The 18,897-nt window shown below is 39.7% G+C and overlaps 2 protein-coding genes across 5 annotated transcripts in view; one reads left to right on the top strand and one right to left on the bottom strand.

The window, feature by feature from the left end:
* Positions 1-1,926, bottom strand: part of hmcn1 (hemicentin 1) — a gene marked incomplete at its 5' end in the record, with an annotated part of 135,582 nt that extends 133,656 nt beyond the window's left edge. The window contains one exon of the mRNA XM_080032171.1: positions 1,668-1,926. Within this exon, the coding sequence (XP_079888297.1) occupies positions 1,668-1,926 (259 nt within the window). The remainder of the gene's footprint in view (positions 1-1,667) is intronic.
* A 3,013-nt stretch (positions 1,927-4,939) lies between these two features.
* tprb (translocated promoter region b, nuclear basket protein) overlaps positions 4,940-18,897 on the top strand; it is a gene marked incomplete at its 5' end in the record, with an annotated part of 34,993 nt that continues 21,035 nt past the window's right edge. For 3 of the 4 annotated variants that reach the window (XM_080033277.1, XM_080033278.1, XM_080033279.1), the window contains 23 exons: positions 4,943-5,093; positions 6,244-6,348; positions 6,713-6,786; positions 7,130-7,226; positions 7,670-7,773; positions 8,142-8,306; positions 8,677-8,769; positions 9,155-9,235; positions 9,796-9,883; positions 10,187-10,327; positions 10,721-10,824; positions 11,135-11,332; positions 11,751-11,858; positions 12,401-12,630; positions 12,920-13,083; positions 13,640-13,785; positions 14,279-14,427; positions 15,031-15,193; positions 15,714-15,848; positions 16,614-16,754; positions 17,314-17,482; positions 17,795-17,961; positions 18,330-18,482. In XM_080033277.1, the coding sequence (XP_079889403.1) occupies positions 4,943-5,093; positions 6,244-6,348; positions 6,713-6,786; positions 7,130-7,226; positions 7,670-7,773; positions 8,142-8,306; positions 8,677-8,769; positions 9,155-9,235; positions 9,796-9,883; positions 10,187-10,327; positions 10,721-10,824; positions 11,135-11,332; positions 11,751-11,858; positions 12,401-12,630; positions 12,920-13,083; positions 13,640-13,785; positions 14,279-14,427; positions 15,031-15,193; positions 15,714-15,848; positions 16,614-16,754; positions 17,314-17,482; positions 17,795-17,961; positions 18,330-18,482 (3,126 nt within the window). Of the gene's footprint in view, positions 5,094-6,243; positions 6,349-6,712; positions 6,787-7,129; positions 7,227-7,669; positions 7,774-8,141; positions 8,307-8,676; positions 8,770-9,154; positions 9,236-9,795; positions 9,884-10,186; positions 10,328-10,720; positions 10,825-11,134; positions 11,333-11,750; positions 11,859-12,400; positions 12,631-12,919; positions 13,084-13,639; positions 13,786-14,278; positions 14,428-15,030; positions 15,194-15,713; positions 15,849-16,613; positions 16,755-17,313; positions 17,483-17,794; positions 17,962-18,329; positions 18,483-18,897 lie in introns of all 4 variants that reach the window. The other variant, XM_080033280.1, reaches the window with a different exon arrangement.

Below are 18,897 nucleotides of genomic sequence, written 5' to 3' on the forward strand. Positions count from 1 at the left end.
CTTACTGTGATGTCACAAGAAGGAAACTGTAGGGTTAGACAGTGAGACCATAAAACACTCATTCTGCCTTTTCTCAGGCTAGGATGAACCGATTTTTATTTTTTTTGCACATTTATACTAAATAGGATCTCCGAGTTCAATACACCTTCATATTCCAACCGGTGAAGAAGGTCTTTAAGGTGTTTATTTGACTAAACGTTGTCTGATTGTCTAGTTTTCTTTTCAATACTATGAACCAAAAACTTCTAAAGCACGTACATCAACTGCACTTTCCATAATCATTCTAGACACAATTTTGAAGGTTATTGCATAAAGCATTTGTTCCATTATACGTAATTGTCTGATTTATGAGACATTTTGTTCTTAAAAACATGCGAAAAGGCTTCTTTTTTGTAAAAACAGCATTATTTTGATTTACAGTATAAAATGAAAAGGGCTGAATACAATATCTGTTCGTTGTAGAAATGAAATAAAGGTTTCTTAACTCTGGCTTTATCCAACATCTAGATGTTTGTTTTTGAAATATAATGTTAGAAATCAACTTGCAAAGTGTCATGATGATACATTTAAGTGCAAAACATTACCCTATTCACCTGCATTGTCTCACCCTTTAAATATGATATCCTTTTACCTAACACCCCTTACTTATGTGACTTTTCCAGACCTATATAAACCAGATTTACTATTGAATAACCCCATTACATATTGTCTAGGCATTAGGTGTTTCAGAATGAGAGAGAGAGAGAGAGAGAGAGAGAGAGAGAGAGAGAGAGAGAGAGAGAGAGAGAGAGAGAGAGAGAGATAGCTCTCAGGGGTGATGATAATCATCAAGCTGCATTGCGAGGTTCAAGCCAACACAGTAACCCAGGCGGAATGCTAATGATAGTGACCTGCCAAGCTTGAACATCTGTGTGTGGAGCCTGAGTATAGCATGGTCCCTCCTCTGGAAGGTGTGAGCCGCATCAGGAGCTCAAAGGGAGGAGGACTGGACTGGGAGCAAGCTATTACATTTCTCACTCTTTTGTCGTGCCTGTGTTGTCACAGCAAAAGAGTCAACTGTTACTGTTACTTTTTCTTCATGTATCGTATATGTTATTTTGTATTGTATCCTGTACAGCAACTGATGTTGTTTTTGAATGTGAAATAATTTTGACTTTGACTTTAACTAACTGTCTTTCTTTTTTTTTATTGAGTGATGCGCTAGGCTACATGAAAAAACAGTAAATATAGAAATAAATAAATAATAATAATAATGCTTGTTATATTATCATATTATACATATATGATAAAGAATAGAAGACATACAAAAATAGTCTCGTAGTAGCTCACTTTCTATGTGAGCTGCTGTGTGTGTGTGTGTGTGTGTGTGTGTGTGTGTGTGTGTGTGTGTGTGTGTGTGTGTGTGTGTATGTGAGTCAACTGTCTTTCAAATCATCAATCGACAAGTGTGTGGAGGAAATGTTTAGAAAAAGATAAAAGTCATAATGTAAAAGAGAAAGAGTGACCACCACATTATCAGGGTGACACACTGCAGGTGTAAACATTTTAATACACACACACACACACACACACACACACACACACACACACACACACACACACACACACACACACACACACACACACACACACACACACACAGGTTTTAACTTAAAATCATACATTACCTGGATCGTGGAAGGGGACCAAGGCAAAGTTATACAGCGGGGTCTTGGGTCTGCTCAGCGACGTTTCCAAGATCTTTGAGGCGCCCTCGATGACCTGGACGAGGTCGTCATACATGGAGCCGGTCACATCAAAGACGAAGGCCAGGGTCGAGGCTCCTTCGGGGATGTCTTCCTTCGCAGCCCCGGCGGTCTCGGGGCTTTGCCCGGAGGAAATCGCCGCTGACAGCGCGAGGGACAGCCACACCAAAACGCTGCCCATTTCAAAAGCGCTATCAAGATGCTTCCTTCCAAGTCGCAAAGTTCTTGGGTGTGTGTGTAGGCTATATGTGTGTGTGTGTTCTTCTCGCCAGTATCTCAGGGTAAGTCTCGAGATGAGTGAGACATTGAGCTCTCAAAAATGGACTGAAACGTATCTAGAACAATTTACAAACAAAATAAAAAAACACAAACAAAAGAACAAATTTGCAACATGTGCAAAATTAAGCCGAAAAAACGTTTTGTTAAGTTTCTTTTGCAGTTTCTCTTTTCGCTGAATTCTCTCTGTGAACTGAAAACAAAAGTTAACTGTGGTCCGGGCAGCTGCAGCAGCGCCTGTTGTCTGCAGTCTGTCCTTGTTCAGCTCCGTCATACAAAGACCACCTCTCTCTCAGCTGGCCAGAAAACTCTCCTCTCTCACACGAGTCTCCAATGATTGGACGAGGGGGTTTTTGGGGGAGATGACCGCGTGCGTAATTTGGGCAATTTTACTTTACAGTCACGTTATGGCTTATGTGGCTACTATGCAGGGCCGCCGCTCCCTATATACAGGGTACGCAGAGCGCGTAGGGCACCAAGCTCCTGGGGGTCCCCCCCCAAAAAAAAAAAATTATAGGCTATATATTTTTTTTCTTTTTTTTTTAAAGGAAAAATAGATGTTCCGTGGCCCCCCATATTGAGGTTTTTAAAAAAAAGTTCATGATGATCATTACATTACAAAAAATATATAAATTAGTTATTATGAACAGGCCCATTAAAGTTTTTTCTTAATTGTGTAACCTATCCAGGGGTGGATTACTGCACAGGCACACCGGGCACAGGCCCAGGGGCCCAAGAGCTCAGGGGGGTCCTTAGCCAGAGATACTGATAGTAACTTTTCATGTTGCATAGTCAAAGAGCTCAGTCACTGATGTCAATAACAGGGTCCAAAAAGGAATAGGCTAAATATAAGTATACTCATCAGAATTTAACAACATAGAAATCATCATGGGCCCCTCAACTAGTAGGGGAGAAATACAAAGGCAAGTTAAAAACAACAGCATTTGTAGCTCTGTGTAACACATACACAAATAAGCTTTCTGTGAGTGAATTCTAAATTGTTCATAAAAAGTAGCTATCCACCCTTTATCTGTTGAAATGGGCCCCTCCATCATAGAACATGGATCTGCAGACCAATCTACTGTACTGTTTTTACAGTTGCAGAGTAAAGAGTGCTGCCTGTTTAAAGAGGACCTATTATACTACTTTTCTGGTCTTAATTTCTTGTTTTACACTGCTATAGAGCAACCTGACACGAATCACATCACAAAAAACTATGTAGATTTTCGGGAAGCTCTTTCTCTTATTTTGGCGATCCAGCACATCCTGTCAACACTTGAGTGTGTGTGCTTCGGCAATCTCCGCTCCCTCCGCCTGTGCATCGGCCATCTCCGCTACCCTCCCCCCCCTCTTGCAAACCCCACTCCGTTGTGATTGGTTACCTTCCTTCCGGAACACTTTCAGTGGCGGGAAGCGCGAGCATGGACCTATAAAGGCGCGAGGCAGACGCGAACAGGGAAGTGACAGCATTACCATACATGGAAACATCCGCGTTGTCACGTCACAAATTTTTATGCGACGTCACGAATTATGAAAGGGTAGACCGCTTTGAAGACGTGACTTCTCGACTGGCTAGAATAGTGTTTAGTGCTCTGCACAGACACCCCAGACGGTCAGCAGGGAATACGTCGAAATGCATGTAAGTCATTATTTGATAATTTAGTATGGTTAAGCATGACTATGAATCATCATAACAACGTTTATAGGTCATAAAAGTCAAAAAGCATCATAGGTCCTCTTTAAGAAAAATCTGAAACATACTGTTCCTTCTGCATCTCAGGAGTTGATATAGCCTCTAAAATTTCCTCTCAAAGTGCACCAGATTGATGCATTTTACTTTAAAAAGGTAAAAAAAAATTAGTTTTTTTTGTTGGGGGGGGGGGGGGGGGGCACCACTGACAATTTAAGCTTAGGGCACCCAAAAGCTTAGCAGCGGCCCTGCTACTATGGTAACACAAAGGGCTGAAGCCGCTTTCATCATATCTATCTCCATGGGTAATTTTGAAAGAATTACATGCCATGTCATAATTGCAGTTCTTGAATATTTCTTTTTTTCAGAAACGAAAATGAGGAAACTGAACCAATTGCCTACACACGCACGCAAACACACACACACACACACACCTTTATTATACTATCTATGACACACACACACACACACACACACACACACACACACACACACACACACACACACACACACACACACACACACACACCGGTACTTAACATAGCACCCTTAAAGGCCTACTTCACCGGTTTGAATATGAAGGTGTATTGAATTCTGAGATCCTATGTAGTATAAATGTGCAAAAAAAATTAAAATCGGTTCATCCTAGCCTGAGAAAAGGCAGAAAGAGTGTTTTTTTTAACCCTATATTTCTCTTTCTCGTGACATCACAGAAAGAGAAATATAGGGTTAAAAAAAACGTACTTCGTAAATATTACTGTGATGTCACAGTAAAAGACATCACAGTAATATTTACAAAGTACGTTTTTTTTTAACCCTATAACCCTGAACCGATTTCAATTTTTTTCGCACATTTATACTACATAGGATCTCAGAATTCAATACACCTTCATATTCAAACCGGTGAAGTAGGCCTTTAACACCGACTACGTGCACAGCATAGGTAGCGAATCGCGAGGAGATTTTGACAAACACATATATTGACAACAAGCTTTCTCCCGAATTAATTTGAAAAACACTGACCAAGTCCCAGAGTTAATTTATGTCACAAGTTGAGTGGGTCAAATTGGAGTAGAAAGTTTAGAAAGTGGCGTAAGGCTGCCCCCTGGCCGTACCATGCGGGTTTGCACTGTTCAAAAGTAAGAAGAAATACAACTCCCATAATGCACCAGTTGCATTGACAAATTGAAATAGCGAGCTGTACGCATGCGCCAAATGTTGTCGGGGAAAAATGGCGGCACTGTTGCTGCAGGAGTTGGACAGCTCTGAGATATCAAAGCTGCCAAAAGCGATTCAAAACAAACTGGAAAGGGTTCTGTCGGACCAGCAGTATGAAATAGATTGTTTAAAAGCACAACAGGAGCAGTTTCGAGTTGACAGCGGTAAGATAATTAGTAGTATTTTGTTAGCTAACAATGCTAAAGTATTTTGCTTTGCTCACCACTGCACGCAGCATGTTGGCTAACGTCGGCTAATGTCACTTTACTTAATTTACTAAATCTACCTCCGGGTACTAATAAAGTAACTTGACTTGAGTTTCGAGTTGACAGCGTTAAGATAATGGATAGTAGTTTGGGAGCTAACAATGCTAAAGTATTTTGCTTTACTCGCCATGCAGCATGTCGGCTAACGGGACACATTTAAAGTTAACATTCCTGCTTGAACTGTACCAAAATATTAACTTATCATTATTATTGTTTACTATGTCTGTCTACGGCTTTGGGAATGAGCGTTAGGACCGTTAGGACTAGGTGAAGGCTAACGCGAGGTTGTCATTAACTACCATTTGACTCTAACGCTAGCGTTAGCTTGAGCTAGCCTTAACGTAAACAAGATGACATTGAACAGTAGATATATGTATAAAAAAGGTTCCTACATATCATTTAAACGTCCTACAATGCGTTGAATTTCTTAGTCTTAAAATAAGACTTTTAATTGGTATTTTAATGTTTTTCTAAAGTCTTTAAAATGCCAAGACAAGTATGAGTTAGAGTCGTTTTTTCTGATGTTGCATTTAAAAAAAAACGAATTTAGAAATGCTTGACATGGTGTGATATGGTCATGCTGCGACATAGGGTCGTGAATTCAGTTGATTGGACATGATTTGGTAAGGCACACACCTGACCTGTCTATATAAGGTCCCACAGTTAACAGTCCATGTCAGACCACAAAACAAGCATGAAATTGAAGGAATTGTCTCGAGGCACATAGGTCCATGCATTGGGTGCCTTGAGACAATCCTGCCTCGTTTTATTTTTAAATAGTTTACTATTATTGGCTATTTTATTGAGTGTGAATAACCTGAAATAGAATAACACATTTTCTACTCATTACTTTTTTTCTTTTTCTTTCTTGTTTAGACCTTTTCAAGCAGATTCTCAAACTTTTTCACTGGACCAAAAGTCATGTTACCATAAACATTTTGGGCAAAAGTGTCCCGGCCTAACCATATTAAGTAATTGTTAGTTATAGCTAGTTAACCATTTTAAAGTTTTTTTTTTCTTCTCTGTTTTTCTGACCTTGTTCTTCCAGAGCAACATTTCTTTGAGAAAGTGAAACAACTCGCTCAGTCTCAGCAAGAATTTCTGTCCCAGACGCAAGAACATCACACACTCAAGGAGAAATTCACCAAGCTTGGTAAGACTGAATATATATGACAGTATATAATATAATATAATATAATTTAATGTCGTATACAGCTCCAGAAAAAAATTAAGAGACCAGTCTGAATTTTTCTCAAATCTTCATCTCTACATAACTTATTGAAAATGCTCTTAATGACAATTTTTTTTTAGAAATGTTGTCAGTAGTTTGTTATAAAACCAAAATGTTCATTCTACTCAAACATATGCCTAGAAATATGAACATTTGGAGTGGTCTTTTTTTTTTTCCGGCGCTGCATTAGACAGTAATTTGCCTTAGAGATGTTTTATTTGTTTACTTTGGGTTGTATTAACACTGTACTTTATGCTATGGCTTTCTTTTTGAATATGTCTTTTAGAGGATGATATTAAAAATGTGCGCGAGAAGAACCATGAATATGAATCTTCCCAAGAGAGGTTGTCATCAGAGCACGTAAGGCACAAATCATCATCAGCCATTTTAAAAATCTATTTGTTTTAATCATACTGTTGTGTGTGTGTGTGTGTGTGTGTGTGTGTGTGTGTGTGTGTGTGTGTGTGTGTGTGTGTGTGTTTGTGTGTTATGAGGTTTTGCTACATTTGATGGAGTATGTGATACCGGTAATTAACACAAACAACGTGAACTGTTAGTGAGGGCTTGACAGAAATAATGCTGATGAAATGGCTGATTTCTACACTTTTGTTAAGACTTGCGTACATTTGTTGACTGCATTTATCGGATAATTTAATATTTAAAAAGATTTTATAACCTTTTGTCAACCAAAACCTCTGTTTAGACTTCGCTGTCCAAAGCCAAAGAGGAGCTGGAGGGGCAGAAGAGAGAGCTCGTGCGAACGCTGGAGAGGAGATCGCTGGAAGTGGAGCATTTAAATGGTGTGAAAGGATTCATTCCTCATTATTACTGTGTTACTGATTACTCTGCGATTCCTGTGAACACTTGTTGTCAAAATCACTTTTAGTAAAAATCTGTGAATAACTCCTCACCATTGATACTTGTCTGTACTTTGCGTACACTGAAAAAAAAATCATATGTTACTACACAACATAGGCTCTGTAAACAGGTATGTAAAAAAAAAAGGTGCCCAAACTAGCTAACAACATGCCCGTTTACAGAGCCTAGGCTGTTTTTTTTTCTTGATTATTATTATTATTTTTTTTTTCAGCGCACACACAGTACAGACAGGTTGTTACCTGAGGAGATATTCACAAATCTTGACAACAAGCGTTATCCAGAATCACTGACTCCACCTTTTAACTCTTTATTTCGATTTGAACACACTAACCATAACTTGTACATGGCAACTTTGTCTATCCAGATGACTTCAGGCAACTCAATGATAAGATGGTGGAAGTCAACACCTCTAAGATGGCTCTGCAGATGAAGCTGGATGAACTTGAAACTGCTGAAGTCAACATTAAGGTCAGCCATATTGTTATTTTGTATATTGATTAAAGAACATCTTTTTAGATGTGTCTCTAGGATGAGTGACTTTTTTAAACAGCTATAACCTTGTACTATACTTTTTAGTGTTGTCAAGATCATACCAAGATCTTTGTTTGATACTGATACCAACCGGTTTGTAGGGTTCTCTTTTCTGATTGGATATCAGGTTGTGGAATACCCGAAAAGTTTATTTGCCAATTACATGCAGAGCGGGTGACTGTGAGACCTGTGTTATGAAGCGCGCAACAACAAAAATAAAATGGAAAAAGGCAAATTTACCTTGTTTAAAGTTTCAATAAGTAAGTGGAGAAAAAAAAACTTTATTGTTTTGTTTGCCACCACAGTACAAGGAGCGGCGTATGGAGCAGGAGAAGGAGCTGCTGAACGGACAGACGTCTTGGTTGAACGAGGAACTGAAGGCCAAGAGTGAAGAGCTGCTCTCTCTGTCCAGGCAGAAAGGAAACCAAATACTGGAGCTCAAATGCAACCTGGATGACAAGGAAGATGAGGCATGTCTTATTTATTTATACATTAAAGACCTATTTCACCAGTGGGAATATGAAGGTGTATTGAACTCTGAGATCCTATGTAGTATAAATGTGCAAACATTTTAGAAATCGGTTCATCCTAGCTTGAGAAAAAGCAGAAAGAGTGTTTTATGGTCATTTTACCATGTGTGACATCACACATTTAATTTTTTAATTTAGTATTTAATCTTATTTTATTCTTGCTCTTTTTGTTTGTATTTTATATACTTTATTTAAATTAATAAATGTTTCTCCTATTTTATTTGGGGAAAACTCAGTGTCTTTCGAGTGAAAATAAAGGTTATTGATTGATTTATTAGTTAATGAAATGCTTTTTGCTTGTGATTTCCAGTTAAACAGACTCCAAGAACAAGCTGGCAGTTTGAAATCTTCCAATGAAAACCTTCAGAAACAGAATGAGGACATGATCAGTAAACTGAAAGAGGTACGTGTGGGCTGTGTGGGGTATTTGTTAAGGGTAGTGGGACTGATCACCTTTTAGTATCAGCATCTGGTCCAAGATGGCTGCAATCCAATCATCCAAATTCCACTATCCATTTTCCTTTTTGATGATATTAATTTCATGTTTCATGTATTCTATTCTATACATTGAAAATAATTTTTTGGTCTAAACAATGTCAAACCTGTAGAGTATGCCATGTTTGTTGTGTATTTTTTTTGTTTTGTCTTTTGTTTGTGTATTCGCTTTTCAAGTTGTGTGTTTATGTTGTCATTTATGTTGTAAAAGGAAAAATTCAAAAATTAATGAGATAAATCATTACATTTAAAGACCATAGCAACGTGATATAGCAAATGTTTACTCATTGCAGGCAAAGGAACAACAGGCCACCATGGAGGAAAAGTTCAGGAACGAGCTGAATGCCAACATCAAGCTTTCCAATCTTTACAAGGTGTGTATTTGTGGGAGTTTTTTTTCTTTCTTTCTTTTTTAAGATAATCTTTTGTCATGTTCAAGCTTTATTGGATAGTACAGAGTTGAAATGGGGAGACGGAGAGAGAGGGGGACGACCATATGTTTGAGATTTATGGTGGAAAATGATTGTAGGAATCTAACGCACACAAATCCAGGGCTTAAGATATTCAATGCATCATAAAAAAATGCTGCGTATTTCTTTAATATCTGGTTTTAATATTGTGCTTTTATTTACTGGGACTTAAGTGACTCTCTGTTTTAAGTTTTATCTGCCTTTTATATGGCGGAACACCGTAGACTGCATCTAAAAGCTTCGGCTTCCTCTCACCCCCTTTCGTGCATAGACACCACATTTATTTTATGAATATTGTTTATGGCACTTTATAATTATTGTCGTTTCATTTTATATGTATTTGTATGATGTGTCATACTTGCTTTTTTATTTAAAGTTGTTTAGTTCGAAATAAAGAACAAATGAATGAATGAATGCAATGAAAGGCAGACACTAGCCCTGCTGTTGTTGTTATGTGTTCACAGGGAGCAGCAGCCGATTCTGAGGCAAAGAGTGACGAGCTGAGCCAAGCTGTGGAGGAGCTTCACAAGCTGCTGAAGGACGCTGGAGAAGGTGAGAGCCCATCACAGATACCAAGACCATTATTTTTTTTTTTTTAAGATTATTTTTGGAGCATTTTGCTTTTAAAAGATAAGTTTTTGGAGAGACAGAGTTGAAATGGGGAAGAGAGGGGAGGACATGCAGATAACTGACCTGGGAGGGATTCAAACCCGGGTCTGCTGCAGGGCCTGTGCCCGGGTGGCGACGATCTGACCACTTTGCCACGAGTGCCCCCCACCATTCCCATTATTTAATACTTTGTCTTTTTCATAGTAAGAAATAATCTGAAAGATTTTCTGTGTTTACTTCCCACAGCGAACAAAGCTCTTGAGGAGAAGCTTTCTGAGATGAACGGAGCCACAGACCGGAGCGTTGCCGAGCAACAGGAGAGGATCACGGCTCTGGAGAAAGAGTTGGACAACGCCAACGAGTTACTGACCAGCTCCAAACTCAGAGGTCTGTCGACGCAATGCTTCTCTCCTTTTTATATTCTATAATTAATTAATTAATAAATATTGATTAATAATTGTTGACATTTTGAAGTCAAGCCGATGCAAAATAACGCCCTCAAAACATCAAGCCTTTTGTGTATGTGTGAATGCGTTATGTATTTTCTGTATATTTGTGTAAAAGACCTACTTCACCGGTGGAAATATGAAGGTGTATTGAACTCTGAGATCCTATGTAGTATAAATGTGCAAAATGCAAATTCACTATATTATAATAGCGATTTTATAATGATAGAATGCCGGTTCCGTATGGAGCAAAGTATTCCTTTTAAGGGCGCTTCATTTAAAGTTGTTTATCCTTCTAATACTCTCTCTGTGTTCTACTCTTTGTTCTGTCCAGGCCCCGTCAGCTCAACGTCTGTTCTCAACGAGGAGCAACTGACCACGATGTCTCCAACCGCTGCTGCCGTGTCCAAGATAAAACCCGGCATGAAGCTGACAGAGGTACAAAACTGCGTTCCAGTTCACATACTTTTTCTTTTTACTACACTACATACTAAAGCACAGAAGAGTATTAGGGCCACGGGAGAGAAAAAAAAATCAGATAAAGAGGATTTAAATTAAACAAAATTCTATTGGAGTTAGTGGGGCATGTAGGTATTTTTTGGCATTCTGCAATTGACATGCATGTATTGGGTCATCCTAAATATTTTTTTGGCATACTAAATAGTATGGTTATGGGAATGCAGGGACTGTCTTCTCTATTGGAAATTGGAAATTTTAAAAAGTATAACATGTGATGTGTGTTTTTCAGTTGTACACGGCGTACGTTGAGAGCCAGGAGCAGCTTCAGTTGGAGCGTCTTGAGAACAAGCGAGTGAACAAATACCTGGATGACATCGTGCAGGAGGTGGAAGCTAAAGCCCCGATCCTCAAACGGCAGAGAGACGAACACGAGCGCATGCAGAAGTCAGTGGCCAGCCTGTCTGCCAAGCTGGAGCAGGCTGTTAAGGTGGGTCGTGTGTGTGTGTGTCTGTGTGTGTGTGTGTGTGTGTGTGTGTGTGTGTGTGTGTGTGTGTGTGTGGTGCGGTGCTGTCTGTTTTATTTTTTTGATTTTTCTTTTTAGGGAACACAAACACTCAACTGAAGAAAAAAAAAACACACAAATCAAAGACAAACCAAAAATAAATAAGTAACATGGCCTACTCCACTTCTGTCTGTGTGTTTTCAATGGAAAGGAATTTTTGGTTCTATTTTTAATTTCTAGTTTTGTTGGGCATTAGATTCAATTGTAGGGCTGTCAATTGATTAAAATATTAAATTTGTCATTAATCATATTTTGTACTTTATATCAATATTCAGAAAAGTTCTATCATTAATGGCCTGTAAAAAAAATTAGTTTCATTTGTGTGTTGTGTGTTTTGCTTCAGGAGGTGCACCGCCTGCAGAAAGACTCTGATGAAGCAAACAAGCGCTCCTCTGTTCTGGAACGGGACACCCAGAGGAACGAACTGCAGCTAGCAGACATGGGTCAGCAGGTGGGTTCTCACTACGGCTGTAACTATATGTGTATCCAACCGAGAATCGCGATACACAGAGCCACAAACCCCCGGTGTGAGAAGGCTGCATCGCATCGCATTTTATTATTATTATTATTATTATTATTATTATTATTATTATTATTATTATTATTATTATTATTATTATTATTATTATTATCATTATTATTATTAATAATTTATTTAATTTTTTATTATTTATTTCTAAGCTTAAGTTTTGGATAACATTTTTGGTGAAGGAAGCTGTAGCTGTTAAGTGTTTATTTGTTTTCTAACTTGATTTTTGGTTTACAGCACAGTTCAATATGTTTTATTTTGTTACAGAGAACAGGGACGTGTTATATCTTTGTTTATTTATAAATTTCGCTTATATTGTTCTTTGTGTTCAGGTTACATTAAGTTAAACTGTTATTTTAAATCTTCACAAAGAAATCGTGGAATTGTGTGTATTTTTTTTGAGAACATGGTGTCAAACTTCTCCACATTCTAACTCTCCCATTTGTTCTGTCCTTACCTGTCAGGTGCGTGTGCTGTTGGTGGAGCTGGAAGAGGCTCGCGGTAACCATGTGATGCACGAGGAGGAAGTGAGCTCATCAGCCGACGTCAGCAGCACCGGTGATGTCATCAGTGCGCACCTGGTGACGTTCCGCGGAGTAGAAGAACTACAGAAGCAGAACCAGCGGCTGTTGGTCGCGCTCAGAGAACTCAGTGACGAACAAGAGAGGGAGGAGCTTGAGGCCACGGGCAACAAGTAAGTCTGAAGGAATGAAGGTTAGATTTCAAACATGTAAAAACGAATGCTAGAAAAACGACATCAACAAATATTGGCTGTGTTCGAAACGGCCTACTAACCTCCTTCCTACATACTCAACATGTATTTACTACATACTGTTTACTTAGTGGACTTACTTGCAGTGGTCGCGGGTTCAAATCTGACCCGTGGACCTTTACTACCTTTACTTTACTCCTCATTTCAACTCTGTACTGTCAATTAAAGCTTGAAAAAAGTCAGTGAGGCTGACGCATGTGACCTGTTTCAGGCGTGGGGAGCTTGAGGACAGTCTGGAGAAAGCCCAGGCCGAGCTGGAGTCTCTGAGGGAGCAGAGGAACCAACAGGTCAAAATGGCCGAGTCCATCGTCAAGCAGCGCGACATGTACCGTCTGCTACTGGCCCAGGCCACCGGGGTCAGCTTCCCTCAGCAAGGTAACACACACACACACACACACACACACTCTCTCTAGTCATCACACAGTACGCTGTTGTAAAGATAGATTCTAAACTAAATATGTTAAACACTCAGTGAGCTAATGAATTTGAACTGTCAGCTTCCCTCAGCAAGGTAACGGCTGGGCGAGTGTGGTTAAGTGTGTAGGGTGGTCGACCCTCAACTACAGGGTCGGTGGTTCGATCCCCCGTCTCCCCCCGCCACATGTCCAAGTGTCCCTGAGCAAGACACTGAACCCTAAAGTGCTTCGATAGTTAGCCTGCTATCTGTGTTTGAATGTGTGTGGGTACATGGTAACGTGGGAATGGGAACAGGTCTCCCTTTTTAAAAAGAGACTCCGATCTCAATGAGATTTACCTGTATAAATAAAGAAAAAACACAAACACTCAAGTGATGACACAGTACGATTCATGTTGCGATTCATTGGTGAAATAATCGAACCATATCGATGTAAATATTGATGCATATCGATGTCTTTATTATACACTTATTTAAATACAATATACTAAACTTGTGAGTGTTTGTCTCTTAAAGGTCCACCACCAGAGGAATTCACCCTGACCTCGACCCCTCGCCGCTCACCTACTGCCGCCAACACCAGCCAGGGAACACCCACTGCTCTGGTCTCTATGGCAACAGAGTCTACGGAAGCTCTGGAGGCCAAGGCCGCTTTGAGACAGGTAAGGGCTAAACATTATTTTTTTTTTAGGCGACATTTTAAGCTGTGGCATATGACTGACGCCCTCTGTGTTTGCACTTGCATTTGTTTCTGCAGCGCTGATACTCGCACTGCGTTACTCACTCACTCACTCACTCACTCACTCACTCACTCACTCACTCACTCACTCACTCACTCACTCACACACACACACACACCCTCACTCACTCACTCACTAATTCACTCACTCAATACACATGGATACTGCAGACTAGTTTTTCTCAACTTTAAATCGTTTGTCACACTTGATGAGAAATAAATTCATGAATGTGTTTCCCCAAACCACATAGAAATAATTTTCAAAACTTTATTAACAAAAACAATGGTTTTCGTATTGATTTTTTCCCCTAATGTTCAATGCTTTTTTTATGCGTACACATGTCCTGCACACCCCTAGTTGATATAATATAATTGATATAGTTGATATAATACAAATATCTTGATTGCATGTGCAGTTGCAGGAAGTGTTCTCGACCTATAAGAAGGAGCGCGTGGAGAGTGACAAGGCTGTTACCGGGCAGAATGAGAAACTCCAGGATCAAATCTCTGACCTTCACTCACAGAACGCCAAAGTTTCAACACAGCTGGAGTTCGCCTCTAAAAGGTACGTTTAATTTTTTTTTAAACAGAACTGTGTTGATTTGTTTTAAAAAGGAACCAATGTTCTGATTATCATGGTGCACAGCCACCCCAGACGGTCGGCAGGGAATACGTCTAAATGCATGTACGTCATTATTTTGACACTTTAGTATAGTTTAACATGACTCCAAAACATTATAACAACATTTATAGGTCAGAAAAGATGAAAAAGGTGCTCTTTTAAAAATCATGAACAGAACTTTTTTGAGAAAGTAACTACTATTCTGATTATTAATGGGATAGTTCAAAATGTTGCCCATTTTTATATTTAAAATGCACGCACAGTTACAGGAACACTTTTTGTTGCCTTTTTTTGAGTGAGGCAAAAAGCTACAAATGTAAAAATTTTGAACTATTCCTCTAAGTAAAACGACACTTTGCCATTGTTTCTTCTGGTCTACTGGAGAAGGCTTGTTGTCAAAATATTTTGTACTATGGCTGACCCTGCGCTCTGACTCCCTCCGAAGTGTGGTAACTTTAAAAGGGGGGATATGCAAAAAAAGACGAATTTCAATGTGCCTTGTGTAAATTGACTAATAAAGATAACTTAACTTTATGAATCTCTCAGGTATGAGATGCTGCAGGATAACGTTGAGGGCTACAGGAAGGAGATCTCTTCACTCAGAGAGAAGGAACAGAAGATGGCGGCCTCCACACAGAAGCATGAACAGACCATACACACGCTGAACGAGGATCTCAGAGCCGCCAAAGAGAAACTGTCCATGGCCGAGGTCTGTATTTATGTTCCAGAAAATCTTTTACTTTTTCACAGTGACGTTTGTGCCCGAGTTTGTCCCTTTATTCCAAATCGCATACTCTTTCTTTTTTCTATTCTACATACTACATCTGACCATAAAGATAATCGAGTTAGGATGCAGTGGGCATACACTTGGGACATAATTTTACTTATGTATGTCATCATAACTTTGCGCCTTGAGCTTGCCTCTTGCTTTTATATCCGTCGCATTCCCGGGTGTTTTCATACGGAGCAATTTAGGGTTCAGCGTCTTGCTCAGGGACACTTTGACATGTGGTGGGGAGACGGGAGATCGAACCACCGACCCTTTAGTTGAGGCTCGACCGCCCCCTACCCAATTCGCCACAGTCTGACATATATTGAGTTGCTGCCATGTGATTGGCTGATTAGCTATTTGTTTTTACAAGCAATTGAAGAGGTGTACTTAATAAAGTGGCCGGTGAGTGTATATTGGATGTCTAGACCCATCTTTTCCCTGTTTCCTTCCCTCTCAGGGCCGAGCGGAGAGCCTGCGTGAGGAGAACAACATGCTGAAGCTGGTGGAGTCCAGACTGACGCAGGAGAAAGAGAACACCCAGGGTCAACAGCACACACAGAACCTGCTGCTCTCCAACCTACACACCATCCAGGTAACACTCGCAGTTAACCCTTTATTACATGAGTTATTAGTAGGGATGCACCCAAATGAACCCTGCCTTCTCAATCACATACTCTTTTCTTTTTACTACACTACATACTAAAGTACAGAAGAGTTTAAGGGCCACAGGAGAGAAACAAAATCAGATAAGGAAGTTTTTTATTTTTCATTATGTTGTTTCATTTGTTGAAAAATGTCAAGAATAAAGACGAATACTCCAAAATGCTATTGGAGTTAGTGGGGCATTTACGTATTTTCAGCATACTTCAATTGACATGCATGTATTGGGAAATCCTTAATATTTTTTTTGGCATACTAAATAGTAGGGAAGTATGGGGATTTGAACGCAGAGGAAAAGCCTTGGCCGAAACCGAAAACCAAAAGAGGCTTTTGCAGTTTTGTTTATTTATTTTGCCAATTTGTTCAACATTGCATAAATTAAACTCCCGTATGTTTTCCTCAAACATAGCCTACAACTAAAAAGCCACCCTAATTAAACAAAGAAAGAGTAAAACCTTCAAATCTAAGAGTAAACTTAACATTTTACTAGGAATGTGATTGTGAACCACTCATTGATTTGTACCTTGACTTATATGAGGATGAATCTACAAAAAGATCCACACACTCACTCACACTCTCTCTCTCACTCACACACACACACACACACACACACACACACACACACACACACAGACATAGACACACACACACACACACACACACAGAGGTCAAAGTGATAACACCTGCTCTCCTCTAGGCCACTCTGGAGCGCTCAGAGACGGACACTCGACAGCGTCTGAACGAGCAGTTGGAGAAACAGGAGAGAGAGATTTCACAGCTTCAGAAACGGCTGGAGAACGAAGTGGAGCAACGCCACATGCTCACCAGAAACCAGGAGGTAAGTCATGAAACTTAATCAATGATAACTGGCATGTTTTGCTTTATTAGACAGATTTGTAGAGACAGAGGTGAAATGGGGCAAAGAAGGGAATACATGCAGAGAACTCACTCGGGCAGGGATAATTGTCTTTTAAGAACAACCTGACCTCTTCTTCCATACTAGTAAATAAATAAAAAAAAGTAAAAAAAATACATTAAGATGTTTTTTTAGACTAAAACCTTGTTGGTTTCCCTCATTTACAGTGACGACAAGCATACACAATAAACACAATCACTAGGATAACGTATAATGAACAGAGAAAACAGAAATAAAATCGGATAAAAATGTATATATAATAATTTAAATAAATTATATAAAATACTTGCCTTAAATACCTTGCTCACCAACCATACTTTTCGTGTGTCCTTGCATTTTTATTGATATTGATACCATTATCGAGACTCCTTAACAATCCAAGTCTTAATTGATACTTTATTGATACTCAACTATAATAAGGTTGTTAGAGGCGACAATACTTATTTATAGATACTTTATTTTGGGATTTTTTTTCCCACAGATCCAGTTGATGGAGGCCAAGAGGCAGCTGGAGACACAGATTTCTCTGCAGCAGAAAACGAAGGAACATTTGAATTCTGCAGAGCTGGAACTCAACACACTCAGAATGCAGCAAGGCAGCGGAGATTCACGTCACAGTCTCGGCTCCCCATCCACTCCTATTCTAAGAGGTAAACACTCACACACATTAGCTCACTCACCCTCACCCACTCACTCACTCACACTCTCTCTTCCTCACTCACTCACTGTCTTACTCACTCACTCACTCGATCTCACACACCCACACACACTCTTTCTCACTCACTCTTTCATACTAAAATTAAAGTTCCAATATGTATGTTTAGGTGTTTATTTGACTAAAACCTTGTCTGTCTGCGTCCATATTTCCATATTTCTCCTAAACAACCATCTTTAAAGGCCATTATCTCAACATACTCTTAACCACCAAAAATCTCCTATATTTTTTCCCCCACTTCCTCCAGGCTTACATGGTTCGGATGTGGACCGTGAGGACCTGCAGGGCCGCCTGCGTGTGGCTGAAACACGGGCAGAGGAGCTGGGTGAGAGCCTCCGAGCGGCCACCGCCAGCATGGAGCAATACAGAGCCATGGCCCAGAGCCTAGAGGAGTCACTGGACAAAGAGAAACAGGTGAAAAACAAACAGAAATCGGGGCGCTCCGGTGGCGTAGTGGATATAGAGCGCGTACCATATCGGCTCCGGCCTTCGTTGCAGTGGTCGCAGGTTCAAATCCGACCCGTGGACCTTTACTGCAGGTCAACCCCATTTTTAGCCAACATACAAAAGTCCTGTTGTGAATACTATTTTTCTTTTGTAAATTTTAGACCACATTTCTTTCTTTTTCATATAAGTATCTAAATAATTTCAACATTTTCCGAAGCCTCTGCATTTATAAAGAAAAAAAAGTTATGTTTAGCTATAGGTCTTGTTTATGCACGTCTTGCTTTGCTTGCTGCTGTAACACCTCCCCCCACACTCACACACACGTCTTATTCCAGGTAACGGACGAGGCACGCTCCTCCATCGAGGCTCGTATGAAGGAGGCTGAGAAGCAGCGTCGCGGTCTGGAGGAAAAGCTCAGAGAGGCAGAGAGACACAAACTAGAGTCAGAGGAGCAGAAGAAGAGAGACATGGCCTCACTGGAGGAACAGGTGGGTTATATTAAAGGTGCTACGAGGAACTTTTTTATATTTCTGAAACAGTCTTATTTTTGCTCTGATGATCATGAATGACATATTACAGCAAACAATACCATCAGTGCAAAGAATGCTGTTTTTATATAGTTTTGTGTTAAATATTGATTGATTGATTACATTTATTTCAGACATATCAACAATACAAAATGAAAAGCACAAATACAATAAAAAAAACATACAGTAAGATACATGAAAAATAGAAAAAATAATAAAAACAAATACACTGATTACAGTAAAGGAAAATGGCTCATTGTGTGTGTGTGTGTGTGTGTGTGTGTGTGTGTGTGTGTGTGTGTGTGTGTGTGTTTTGCTTATTTGTGTGTGTGTGTGTGTGTGTGTGTGTGTGTGTGTGTGTGTGTGTGTGTGTGTG

The sequence above is a fragment of the Ammodytes marinus genome (assembly GCF_949987685.1).
Source record: "Ammodytes marinus genome assembly, chromosome: 8".
Lineage (NCBI taxonomy): Eukaryota > Metazoa > Chordata > Actinopteri > Uranoscopiformes > Ammodytidae > Ammodytes > Ammodytes marinus.